Consider the following 13,645-nt stretch of genomic DNA (forward strand, 5'->3'; position numbering starts at 1 on the left):
CAGCTTTAATACATGTGAGGAGTGCTTGTTTCTTTCGCATTCCTCACATGTATTAAAGCTGTCAAACAGTCGCAAATCATGCACACAGGAGTGATTCAAACATATCACCGAGTACGCTGAAGATACTTGGTACTCGCCCGAGCATACTCGCCGAAAGGGTTAACCGAACATACTCGCTCATCACTAATTGCCAACCCTTTCAACAACTTGTGTGTGGTGTTGAAGGTCGGATCGTCACTTACTTCAGTAAGGCTGAGCTGTAATATTAGATGCAACCTATGTGTGGTGCTATTACCTTAAAAGTGGTGGTCCAGGATTTTGATACTAAGGGACAATAATTTTTAGGTTATGTATATTAAATCGATGAGATGGTCAGATGTCTGGTAGGAGCTGTGGTATGATCAGACCATGTTCCTGTACAGTCAGACACAGCCATTACACAGTACACAACAGGGGCACATTTATAAGATTATCTCAGCACAGGAACTTTTTTTTTTAACACATCCAATTGTGGAAATAATTTTTATTTCTAGATCTTTTGATTAAATGTCCACTTTGCAACTGGAAGATGTTTTAGGAAGCCCACTTTGTAATTCTGAAGTGTCTTTTTTAGTGTTTTTGGTCGTTTCCTGAGCGCTTTTTCAATTTTTTTTGAGCATTTTTCTAGCGTTTTTCTGTCATCTTTCATACTGGCATTTTCTGGATGTTTTTTTTTTTAAAATCCTTTCAACAATGAAGAATCCACCAGCCATTTTTGAAGCAAAAACTCTTGACAAAACTCAAAAAGATGTTTGGGTGTCTTTTGGGCATCTTTTGAGCTTTCTCAATGAGTTAGAAAGTACGGAGCATCTTCAGAGCAGTAAACGCCAGAAGAATTTTCGGGTGACTTCTTTTAATTACAGCAAGATGTTTTTACATATTTTTACACTTTCTTTTGAACGTTTTGTTAGTTCTTTTACAGGTGGATTTCAAAGTGGACCTGCTCCAAACCCACCTGAAGAAAAACGTTGTGTGGACATACCCTAATGGAGCAACAGGTCACATCCACTTAATTCCAACTCCAGAGGTCTCTGGACGCTGTTTACTTACGAGCAGCGTCCTGACTCCTTCCCACCGCCTCTAGTGTCTTGACCGTCCATGAATTCCACACTATCCTCCTCCACCTCCAGTATAGTCATGTGGCTGCTGATAATTTATTTCTACTGGAACCAATAGTACTGCCACTAAGGTGCACATGCGCTGACTTCTCTTACGGGACCAGTGCCCCAAGGTCCACCTTCTCCAACCAAAGCTTTCCCAGTTACTTTAAAGATCCTTCCCCATTAAACTATTGAGTAGAACAGTGTGAAGGTTCCTATCTATCCATATCTGTTCTTCATAGTTATATTCTGTTACCGACCCAACACGTATTGCAATCTTTATTCTTGTCCTCCGCCTGCCCTGACCTTTCAGCCAATTCTGCCTGCCTTGACCTTGGCTTGTTGGACTATGCTTCACCGACTATATAATGGAAACCATCATCAGGTGTTAATGTTGAGAGCTTTGAGGTTGTTCCCAAGGGTGATCCTGAAGTCCAGATTCTTGTACAGCGGATAGAGGATGAATATCAGGGGTGCCTCTAATCTCCACTCATGCCAAATCCGATCCACTACCATGACTTGGGCCTTGCGTGAAATGGACCCCCAGCAGTCAGATATTTATCACCTATGCTGTGATGTCCAATGTAGATGGCACAAGCCAAAGTGGGTAAGTCCCGCAGCTTGTAAGCAAAGACTGGGATGGCGGCGGAGAGGAAGCACTGGACTTGAGAAAGATGGGTTTGTTATTTGAAATGTGTGATAAAATACACATCTATGCCCGACAACCTTTAACAAAAATGAAAGCAAACAAAAAAAACCTTCTATAATTCTTGAAAGAGTTGTGTGTAATGGAAGGAAGCGGGAGCAGAGGTTGCTACAATTCGAAGAGCATTGAGCATTTGCTTACATATTTCATGTTCTGGGCCAATTAAGGACGACTGAAACTGCATAAAATAACAATAGGCGAGGCTTGCATTTTTATGGGAAGCTTTATTCACTCTGGAGACATTTGCTTGGAAATTCCGGGTATGTTGTGCAAACTCAGCTGATCTCGAAATAAATGTGTTTTTTTTTAGGAGAACACAGATCTCAGCAGATATTGAATGTGTATGATCAGCCTAAAAGGAATGACTAATGCTTTCCACCACACTCCTTTTTTATTTCTTTCTAATCTAAACAGGTCCAAAATTTTCTGATGATTAATTTTTTAATAAAAATCTCTATGGTGGTCGGAGCTTTGTTTTTCCAATACAGAACTCTAAATTGTCTGCAAATACATAGGAGTAAATCATATAACAGTGTGTCTGCAACCACCACTAAAGAAAAAGTATAAATTTAAAGTTTCAAAGTTTCCGCCACCACTGTACTCTGGAGGAAACGTGCTCTGTGCAGTGACGGATCACACTTCTCTATCTGGTGTCTGATGGAGGAGTCTGGCTTTGGTGAACTTCAGGAGAACATTACCCGTCTGACTGCATTGTGTCAGCTGTAAAGTTTGTTGGAGGTGGTATAATCCTATGATATTGTTTTTCAGGGTTCAACATAGGCCCCTTAGTTCCAGTGAAGGGGAACCTTAAAGGGGTTGCCCATTACAAAATATTCTCCCCTGGAGAATAACTTTCCCTGTACTCATCTCCGGTGCTCAAGCCATGTCTCCCGGGGCTTGTGTGACGTTTTTATGTCATGTGAGCCCTTCAATCAATCAGCAACTGTTCACTCTCACTTTCTTCGGACTAAACTGACACTTGGAAGAAATGAGAGTTTCTGCTGCTCTCTGATTTCCTCTGGATGTCAGTAATGTCCCAAGGAAGTGAGAGTGAACAACCATTGATTGGCTGCAGGGCTCATGTGACATAATGTCACGCAAGCCCCGGGAGACCCTGCACTGACGTCGTGGTAATGTGAGTACAGGAGGCTTTTATTTTACTATATAGTGATTGAGAAGGGGTTGTCCAACCAGTGGACAACCCCTTTAATACTATACATTTTGACACCTTTGTGGGAACAGTTTGGGGAAGGCCCTTTTCTGTTATCCATAGCTGTGCCCAGTGCACATAGCAAGGTCCATAAAGACATGGTTGGGGAAATTTGGTGTGGAAGTCATGACCTGTCCCGGAGAGCCCGTACCTTAACCTCATTCAACACCTTTGGGATGAACTAGAACTGAAATTGTGAGTCCGGCCTTTCATCCATTATGTCTGACCTCACAAATGCTATTCTGGATGAATGGGCAAAAATTCCCACAGACACCTCCAAAATCTTGTAGAAATCCAAGATGGCATATGAAGCGGTACCACCAGTAATCATTACCATAGATAAGACACTTTATTTTGACTAATTTACAAGCATTACTGAGGGTTGTATAGCTGGCGCTCTATCTCACCCCAAATTATTGGTACCAGATTAACCTTCATTTCATTCCATTTAATGACATTACCACATGGTTAATAAGAAAACGGGGCAAGATTTAAAACAATGCTATAAAAGGAAAAAAAAAGTTAATAATAATATCGATTACACAGAAAGAGCTTTATCGACTGCATTTGGTGGAGCTACATGGCGACTTTGGCCTTGACACAGGTTGCACATCCACAGATCACTCCGTGCAGCCACCACATAAGTGTAATGCAGGTAAAAGGGGTTCCATTGCAACCCTTAGAGTAACCTGACAAGAAAAAAGCCAGAACCAAAAAGACAGCCTTGCTTGTCACGGTTGCGGTACCCTATAAGCCGTGGTGCAATCCCATACTCCTGCATTAAACTATGATGTAGCGATTTTTGGACGTGTCCAAAAATCGCCATGTAGCACCAGCCTAAATCCAAAATTTGATAAAAAAATAACATTAAAATTGGATATTTTACTGAGCAGCTCAGTTATAACCGCAGCACATATAGAAAAGTGGGATTGCACCTTTAAAAAAAAACCATTATTAATCCTCAATGTAAGAGTGGTTAAAGGACCGGAAAATGTAAAAAGAAAATCCAATAACAATGTACACAGGGAATAAAGAGCAGAAATTGACGAACATGTGAACTCTAAGCTATACTACGAGAGCATTGCATGCTGGGATACTTCCCATCTAGAGTCACCAGTCGCCATTCTGCCCTGAAAGCTTGCAATCATACGTGTCTTTACATCACAGAATCCCTGATTATTATTGCTACAGTGTATTCTAGTCCGATTCCCATGACGGCAAAGTCTGAACACTCATTCTTCCCCTTCCAATACTTCAAAATTGGGCAAATGTTTCGGGATGCTATCGGCCATCCCTGGAGAGGCCCTACTATTTTTTTTTAAAGGGGTTGTAAACGCAAACATTTTTGGGTTTTGCATTTATGGTGTTCATCGTGCGGAAAAAATGAACTGGTTACATTATTCTCCAATTCAATACGATTACGGCAATACCAGATACATTTTTTATTTTATTTTAGTGGTTACAAAAATTCTGAACTTTTTAAAATTGTTTGTGACATCAATTTCTGAGACCCGTAACTTTTTAGCTTTTACATCCATTGAGCTGTGGGAGGGCTTGTTTTTTGCATGGCGATCTGGAGTTTTTATCGATACCATTTTAGGGTATTTGATATTTTGATCATTTTTTAGTGGAGGTGCAGCGAATAAAAAATGGCAATCCTGGTGTTACTTTTTTTTTGCTTTACGGCATTTACTGTACAGGTTACAGGTTAAACAACTTTATATTTTGATAGATCGGTCTTTCGCGGACGTGGCAATACCAAATATGTTTCCTTTTTTCATTTTGCCTGGGGGAAAAGAGGGGTAATTCAAGCAGCTGTTTTACTTTTTTTAAGCCCTCTTTGAACCTGCGATTGCTTGTTCTATATAATGCAAAACTGCAGTATTGTAGTATGTAGTTAAATTTCGGTTCTCATATCGGCTCTCTGCAATCACTTTGCGAGTAAATGATGGGGGGCTCAAATTGATAAGACAGCAAGCAGCACTTAATGGGTTAAACAGCAGCTATCAGAGCTACCTCTGGTTTCTGCTGACAACAGCCAGCACCTGCTGTTTGTGGAGCGGGCTCAGCTACTGAGCCCGCTTCATGCACCCACACCTGACATGGGCCGTTCCTGTGCAGTTAAAAAAAAATGGAGAAACGAGTACCATATTTTTCGGACTAAAAGATACATTTTTTTCCCCCAAGTTTGGGAGGAAAATGAAGGTGCGTCTTATAGTCCGAATGTAGGTAACTGGGATGGGCCGGTGGTGTAGCGGTGTCACAAGAGGGAGGGTCACTGCTGCAGGAAACCGGCGGTGGCAGGAGTGCGGCGATGCTGTGGACCTTGGGCTGGGGTGAGGTGGTGTCCTGGCGGTGCGAGGCAGGAGCCATTGATTTCCCTGCAATGGGCTTCAGTAAAATGTCGGCTCAATGATGAGCCGAGATCTCAATCTGCGCATGCGGCCATTTTCTTGAAGCCCATCACCGGGAGATCAATGTGCACAGCGGGGACTCTGCTCCTGCCTCGCAACGCCGACATTTTACTGAAGCCCACCACTGAGAGATCAATGGCTTCTGCCATGCACTGCCGGAACACCCCCTCCTCCCAGCCTAGGGCCCCCAACATCAACCCACTCCAGCCACCGCCGACTTCCTGCAATGGCAACCCTGCCTCCAGTGACCCCACTCTACCGCCGCCGCCCCTGTAAGCTAAATTCAGACTATAAGACACACCCCCATTTTTAAATTCAAATGTTCTTTTCCTGTTTTCGTCCTCTAAATTTGGGGTTCATCTTATGGTCCGAAAAATACAGTATTTAGTTATAGACAGCTTGGTTTTAATCAGTAATTAATTAGTACTGTAACTTCCTGCTGTGAGAGGGGAAGAGAGCGCAGTCTCATTTAGTGGCATTAAAATGCTGTAAGATTTTTTTTCTTTTGTGAGGTGTATGGGGGATGTGAGGACAATTTAGGTGTTTAGAACCCCTTTAAAAGCTTTTGTACCTGTGTCGCTAGTGCTGCCATAGGAGGCGTGTTAATCAGAAAATAGCTCAATACACTGCTTGCACCAAACTGTACACTAATTACATGAATAATAAGTATTTCACTCAACCAAATATCACATTCAGTTATCTACGTGATTCCAAGAAGCAGCTTGGAAATAAGTCTCTTTGAGGGAAGACGGGGAAATATTCCTGAAATACATGGTATTTCATAGCTTAGTGGCACTTCCAGTACAGAGGGATTTTGGACACCAGCTCACGTTGTTGGACAGTTCGATTCCAGACCTATCCAAGATCTTAGATAGGACATCTTGCCCATGTCATTAGGGCACTTTTATTAATACTTTTTTAGAAGTGGTTGAGTCCAAGTTTACAACAGTCACACAAATTTGTAAGACCCTAGAAAGCAGAGGATCCTACACAATATAAACCAGGCCTCTAAAACAGGCCCTTCAAGATGCATATCAGTTGCTGTAGGTGGTGCCTTCAGGAGTAAAGGACGTCAATGTCCATGTCTTTTCACTTGCCAAGCGGATAGGCCTTGAGTTCCTTGATCCCGTAACTACTTGGTCAAATTCTTTAGACTTTATCCTCTTCCTAAAAGCAGCAGCCAACAGCTACCTCGTGTTCTGCAGCTCCTCTCTCAGCCAGGTGGGCAATGTCTGGCCCATCTTGTACAGCAGCTTGGAGAGCTCGATGTTATGGTCCCTATAATAATCCATCAGGAAGGATCGTGACTGCAAAAAAGGAAATCAAGATTAATCAAGAAGGATTAACGCTACCTAACGCAAGGCCACCATGATGACTACGGTAGAACGTGTGGTCTACAGAGGTCTTTTCTTTGACCAGACATTTTCTAGACTTTTTAACACAATTTTTTTAAAGCGCAAATCTTTTTTTATTCATTTTTCCTCCCAGGCATTGAAAAGGTATTCATTTTTGTACAATATTTCATAATCTAATTTTTATTCCTTCTCTTCCAAACACAATGCTGATTCAATGTCTGGTTCATGCTCCTTTAGAAGCTGCTTCCAACTGCTTCTCAGTAAAGATCCATACACAACATTCAAACAGTCTGTATAGGGGAATTCCCCTTGTCTGAGTACTTGGTTGGAAGCAGAGAGGCTTCCCATACACTGGCTGTTTCAATATAGTGTAGGGATCTTCCTGAGCAGCAGTTGAAAGGAGCTTCTAAAGGAGCATGAATTACAAAAATTCATAACTTCTGAGCCAGTGCAGAAAAGGCAGGTAGTTGTTTCTGTTAGACCCATAGTAAAAAAAAAAAGTAGTATTGGACAACCCCTTTAATACTTTAATTGTACAGCCCAAGACAAGAACCGATCCTTTCATCTTCTGTTCATCCAAAAACTGGGTCTAAAACTCTAAAATTGTAACACTGAACTTCTCAAAACTTACGTCCGAGTCCATATCTGGGTATTTTCTCCCCTTACTCTTTCCCAAACATTTGGTTTTCCCGCCATCCAGAAGTTGGCACCAAAATCCCTTCTTGGCATCAAACCTGGAAAAGAAAAATAAGAAAGAAATAAAGGACCCAATCTTTCCTGGTGTTAGGCATTTGAGATAATTGCACTAATTACATGTCTGCGCTGCCAACTATAAAGTGTTAAAAAGAGGGGAAAACTTTTTTTTGAAGTCAATTAAGAGTTTTAAGTGAAAAAATAGAAAATACTCGAGTTGCCATTTGGAGATGTCAAGAGCGGAAAATTCTCAGCTATTCAAGTGCCAAACGCCTTTCTATGTTAAGTACAGATCTGCTTTAATGAGGCTGAGTGCAAAAAAAAGTAATGCATTTAATAAACCGAATGGCTTAACCTCTTAGTGACTGGGTAATTTTCATTAGTTTTTAGCCCATTTGTAATATTTTTTCAATTAAAGGGGCATTTTTATATATATATATAATTTTACAGTATGTCACTAGTTTATGCCATAACACTATGATAGAGGGTGTCTTCCCACTGATTTTTATACTCAGGATAGGGGAGGATCCCGGCAGATGGAACCAAGTGATGAACACTGTGGATTTACAATCACACAAGGAATTAAAGGGAATCTGTCAGCAGGTTTTTGCCAAGTAATCTGAGGGCAGCATAATGTAGAGGTAGAGACCCTGATTCGAGTGATGTGTCACTTACTGGGCTGCTTGCTGTTTTCTGTGCTGTAGATGCAGAATGCTGAGCTGTGTATAGCCTCGCCCACACCCCTGATTGGAAGCTTCCTGTGTACACTGTCTGCAAGGTGCCAATCAGTGGTGGGGGCGGGGTTACACAGATTATCTGGGCTGGCCTGCATGTGAGACCTAGTCAGGCAGTGATAATCTTCTGCTGATAAAACACTTAGTGTATTGAAATTATAACACATAGACCAATAAGTGACACATCTCAGGAATCAGGCTCTCTTTCCCTATATTATGTCAATCTCAGATTAAATAGCAAAAATCTTCTGACAGATTCCCTTTAAGGTCATGGCCCCACTATCAGTATTCAGTCAGTATTCCGTCAGTATTTTTTCTCAGGAGTGGGAGCCAAAACCAGGTGAGGAACAATCAGAGAAAAGGTATAATAGAAACAAGTCACCAATTCTGCATTTATCAGCCACTCCTGGTTTTGTGTGATCACTAGGGTCAGACCGCCATAATTCCCCTCCAAACATGAGAATGGAGGTTTCCAAGCTTCTTTTGTGAATGGAAAGTCAGTACGCCTGTGTGACCACTGATCCATTCACTGTCTATGGGATTGGCAAGGATAGCAGCACGGTTTATTTTGAGCGTCATATGTAGGGTCCCCTCATCTTTTATGTATGCCCAGAAAACAGCACATGGCTAGGCTTCATAGGGCATGGCGGCGGTTGCCGGCCAGAAGAACTCACTTGCTCCATCTACTTGTAGTGGCTGCCGCAGGGTACTGCACCTCCTATTCAAATCAGTAGGAGGCGCATGTATAGCACCCTGTGGCAACTACTACAAGTAGACGGAGCAGCTTGGCAAGTGAGTTCTTCTAACAGGTGATTAGCGGGGGTGCCGGGTGTCGGACCCTGGCTGATCAGACATTTATGACCTCAGTGCTAAAGTAGTGGACAACCTCTTTAAGCTTTTTTTTTTCCTTGGAGAGAAGGGTAAGTTCCGGGGGCAGGGCTTGAGGAAGTGGCTCATAAGTGGCTAAAGAAGCACATTTTTCTGATAAGATACAGTAGAAAGTTTCTTATATTCACTTGTACTATTGATTTCTGCAATATTTAATGAAATATCAATGACTACTTAATTTTAATGGCCCGCTCTAAGGACAGGTTGTCAATATCAGATTAATGGGGTTCTGGCTCCTTGCACTATACGATCTGTGGCCACTTTAAATCGGCAGGACTTGGACCTCCATTCATCTGATATCGATGACCTATCGACCTATCCCAAGGTCATTAATATGAAAGTCCCAGAACACAACTTTAACACTAAACTCCTGGCTGTATGCGGGGAGCAGAGGATTCGGGCTCTCTATTACAAGAGCAGAGCTCTGATCACTATGAAGAATTATTAGAAAAAATTAAAAAATAAAATAAATATATAAAAATTAAAAGTCACACTTTAATATAAAAATAAGAGTGCAATATACAAGTTGTGTACTTACGCCAGAGTTTTGTGGTAGTCTATGGCATTTGCCAGTCCAAGAAATTTCTGAACAGAGTCCATTACATTGGCAGGCTCAGCGCGCAGCAGTTTACCATCTAAAACCAATATCTAGGGGGGAGAAAAAGCCCCAAAATTATTGGTCACTTTCCTATATTTGTCTTTCCAGGTTACAGCCACGAAAGGATACTCAAACACTTATTTTTAGGAGCCTAAAATGTGCAGTCTCGGGTGCTGCAAGCAGAGGCATTTTCCCTTTCCGGCAACGTCAAGGAAAAGAGAGGGGTCAGTGATTCGGGGCAGCTTCAGAGGGCCACTTACAAACTCTATTGGAAAGAGCTTGTAAGCACTCCTATGTCTAGGAGATCAGACACCGCTGACAGATTTCAGAGGTGGCCAGTAAGTTAAACAATAAAATTATAAATCCCTCTGTTTTTGAGAACAGCGATGATTTTTAAGAAAATTGCAAAGTTACTAGTGTTGTAAAGCACTTTTCAATTTTACCAATTTAATATGAGAATAACTTTTTAAAGTTTAAAGTTTTCATTGGTGGGAAGGGAGATCCCCAACTGATTGCTATCATAAAGGGGCAGTAGGGTTCAGTTAAACGCTAATGTTTTGCTTGGCCAATTCTCAGAAAGGCGACGTCAGCCATTTATAGGTTCACATAAAGTCAATCAAAAGCCAAAGGGAACAGTGCCTAGATGACAGTTCAGCACTTTTGCCCCTTCACAATGATATATATATATATATATATATATATATATATATATACAGTGCCTACAAGTAGTATTCAACCCCCTGCAGATTTAGTTGGTTGACACATGCGGAATTAACTTGGCATTGTGATATTTGTACTGTAGATCAGCCTGGAAGTGGGAAATGCACTGCAGCAAATTTTTTTTTTTTTTTTTTTTTTTAAACGTTAAAAGTTAATTCAGAGTGTCATTTATTATTCAACCCCTCAAACCACAAGAATTCTGTTTGGTCCCCCTAAAGTATTAAGAAGTAGTTCAGGCACCAAGAATAATGAGCTTCACATGTGTGGATTAAAGATCTCTTTTGCCAGCCTTTTCTGACTATTTAAGACCCTCCCCAAACTTGTGAACAGCACTCAGACATGGTCAACATGGGAAAGACAAAGGAGCATTCCAAGGCCATCAGAGACAAGATCGTGGAGGGTCACAAGGCTGGCAAGGGGTACAAAACCCTTTCCAAGGAGTTGGGCCTACCTGTTTCCACTGTTGGGAGCATCATCCGTAAGTGGAAGGCTTATGGAACTACTGTTAGCCTTCCATGGCCTGGACAGCCTTTGAAAGTGTCCTCCCGTGCCGAGGCCAGGCTTGTCCGAAGAGTCAAGGCTAACCCAATGACAACAAGGAAGGAGCTCCGGGAAGATCTCATGGCAGTGGGGACATTGGTTTCAGTCAATACCATAAGTAACGTACTCCACCGCAATGGTCTCCGTTCCAGACGAGCCTGTATGGTACCTTTACTTTCAAAGCGTCATGTCAAGGCTCGTCTACAGTTTGCTCATGATCACTTGGAGGACTCTGAGACAGACTGGTTCAAGGTTCTATGGTCTGATGAGACCAAGATCGAGATCTTTGGTGCCAACCACACACGTGACGTTTGGAGACTGGATGGCACTGCATACGACCCCAAGAATACCATCCTTACAGTCAAGCATGGTGGTGGCAGCATCATGCTGTGGGGCTGTTTATCAGCCAAGGGGCCTGGCCATCTGGTCCGCATCCATGGGAAGATGGATAGCACGGCCTACCTGGAGATTTTGGCCAAGAACCTCCGCTCCTCCATCAAGGATCTTAAGATGGGGCTTAATTTCATCTTCCAACAAGACAACGACCCAAAGCACACAGCCAAGAAAACCAAGGCCTGGTTCAAGAGGGAAAAAGTCAAGGTGTTGGAGTGGCCTAGTCAGTCTCCTGACCTTAACCCAATTGAAAACTTGTGGAAGGAGCTCAAGAATAAAGTCCACATGAGACACCCAAAGAACCTAGATAACTTGGAGAAGATCTGCATGGAGGAGTGGGCCAAGATAACTCCACAGACCTGATCAGGTCTTATAAAAGACGATTATTAGCTGTAATTGCAAACAAGGGTTATTCCACAAAATATTAAACATAGGGGTTGTATAATAATTGACCCACACTTTTATGTTTAAAATTTAATAAAATTCAACTGAGCAACATAACTTTTTGGTTTGTAAGATTTATGCTTCTGTTCATAAAACCTACTCTCGTTTGCAGTTTGAAGGCTCTAACTTATTTGCATCTTATCAAACCAGCTAAATCTGCAGGGGGTTGAATACTACTTGTAGGCACTGTATATATATATGACTGGGGTTTTCCACCCACATATTGAGGGCTCTGAGCAGATTGCAGACCACACAGAGGGTAGCAGACCACACAAAGGGTTGCAGACCACACAGAGGGTTGCAGACCACACAGAAAGTTGCAGACCACACAGAGGATTGCAGATCACACAGAGGTTTTCAGACCACACACAGGATTGCAGGCCACAGAGAAGACTGCAGACCACACAGAGGACTGCAGACCACACAGAGGATTGCAGACCACACAGAAGATTGCAGACCACACAGAAGATTGCATACCACGCAGAGGGTTGCAGACCACGCAGAGGGTTGCAGACCACGCAGAGGGTGGCAGACCACGCAGAGGGTTGCAGACCACACAGAGGATTTCAGACCACGCAGAGGGTTGCAGACCACGCAGAGGGTGGCAGACCACTCAGAGGGTGGCAGACCACGCAGAGGGTTGCAGACCACGCAGAGGATTGCAGACCACGCAGAGGATTGCAGACCACGCAGAAGATTGCAGACCACACAGAGGATTGCAGACCACACAGAAGATTGCAGACCACACAGAGGATTGCATACCACGCAGAGGATTTCAGACCACGCAGAGGGTTGCAGACCACGCAGAGGGTTGCAGACCACGCAGAGGATTGCAGACCACGCAGAGGATTGCAGACCACGCAGAGGATTGCAGACCACACAGAGGATTGCAGACCTCACAGAAGATTTCCAAATATGGTGAATGCACTTTCCATTTAAATCTGACATGCCGGAGAAATCTCCAGACATAAAGGCCTGGCATATGCCACTATACGCGGTACATTGCATGCGTCGTCCATCAGGCCCAATGTTAAAGGAGTTCTCCTGTGGAGAGGTGATAGTTTTCCGATCAATGGGTGTCCCACTGCTGGGTCTGGCACCAGTCCCATATTGAGAAATTTTTATACCCGTTACAAGATGGCACAGCGGATCAGACACCCGACTGCCACTTCATTCATTCTCTATGGGGCTGCCGGAAAAAGCAGAGCGCAGCACTCAACAGCCCTATAGAGAATGAATGGAGCGGTGGTCAAGCATGAGTATTGGCGCTTCATGCTAATTGGGAGAAAAATTCCCCGTTCTGCCGTTTGGTGTGGGTCCTTGCAGTCAAACACCCACTGATCAAAAAGTTATTACCCAATCGATCGATAGGTGATAACTTACCTTAGTCAAACAACCCCTTTAAAGGGGATCTGTTAATAGGTTTTTGCTATTTAATCTGAGAGCAGCATAATATAGGGCATGAGAGCCCGATTCCACTTACTAGGCTGTGTGCTCTGGTTTCAATACAATCAGTGTTTTATCAGCAGGAGATTATCACAGCCGGACTAGGTCTCACGTGCAGACCAGTCCAGATACTCTGTGTAACTACGTCTCCACCACTGATTGGCAGCTTGCTAACAATGCGCAGTCAACACAGGAAGTTGCCAATCAGTGGTGTGGGCGGAGTTATACACAGTTCACCATTCAGAGAGTAGCTAGATCTACAACAGACAAAACAGAGATTCTATCAAAACTGCACCAAGCAGCTCAGTTAGTGACACATCATTAGACTCAGGGTCTCTGCCCCTACATCATGCTGCTCTAAGGTC

The 13,645-nt window shown here is 42.9% G+C and overlaps 1 protein-coding gene across 1 annotated transcript in view; it reads right to left on the reverse strand.

The window, feature by feature from the left end:
- Window positions 1-3,385: 3,385 nt before the first annotated feature.
- NDST1 (N-deacetylase and N-sulfotransferase 1) overlaps window positions 3,386-13,645 on the reverse strand; it is a 114,553-nt gene continuing 104,293 nt past the window's right edge. Inside the window, exons 14-16 of the mRNA XM_073649805.1 lie at window positions 9,678-9,787; window positions 7,456-7,558; window positions 3,386-6,776 (exon numbers count right to left, since the gene is read on the reverse strand). Coding sequence (XP_073505906.1) covers window positions 6,657-6,776; window positions 7,456-7,558; window positions 9,678-9,787 — 333 coding nt within the window. The 3' untranslated portion in view covers window positions 3,386-6,656. The remainder of the gene's footprint in view (window positions 6,777-7,455; window positions 7,559-9,677; window positions 9,788-13,645) is intronic.

This window comes from Phyllobates terribilis, unplaced genomic scaffold (genome assembly GCF_046119375.1).
Source record: "Phyllobates terribilis strain yellow unplaced genomic scaffold, ASM4611937v1 Scaffold_10__3_contigs__length_209671492, whole genome shotgun sequence".
Lineage (NCBI taxonomy): Eukaryota > Metazoa > Chordata > Amphibia > Anura > Dendrobatidae > Phyllobates > Phyllobates terribilis.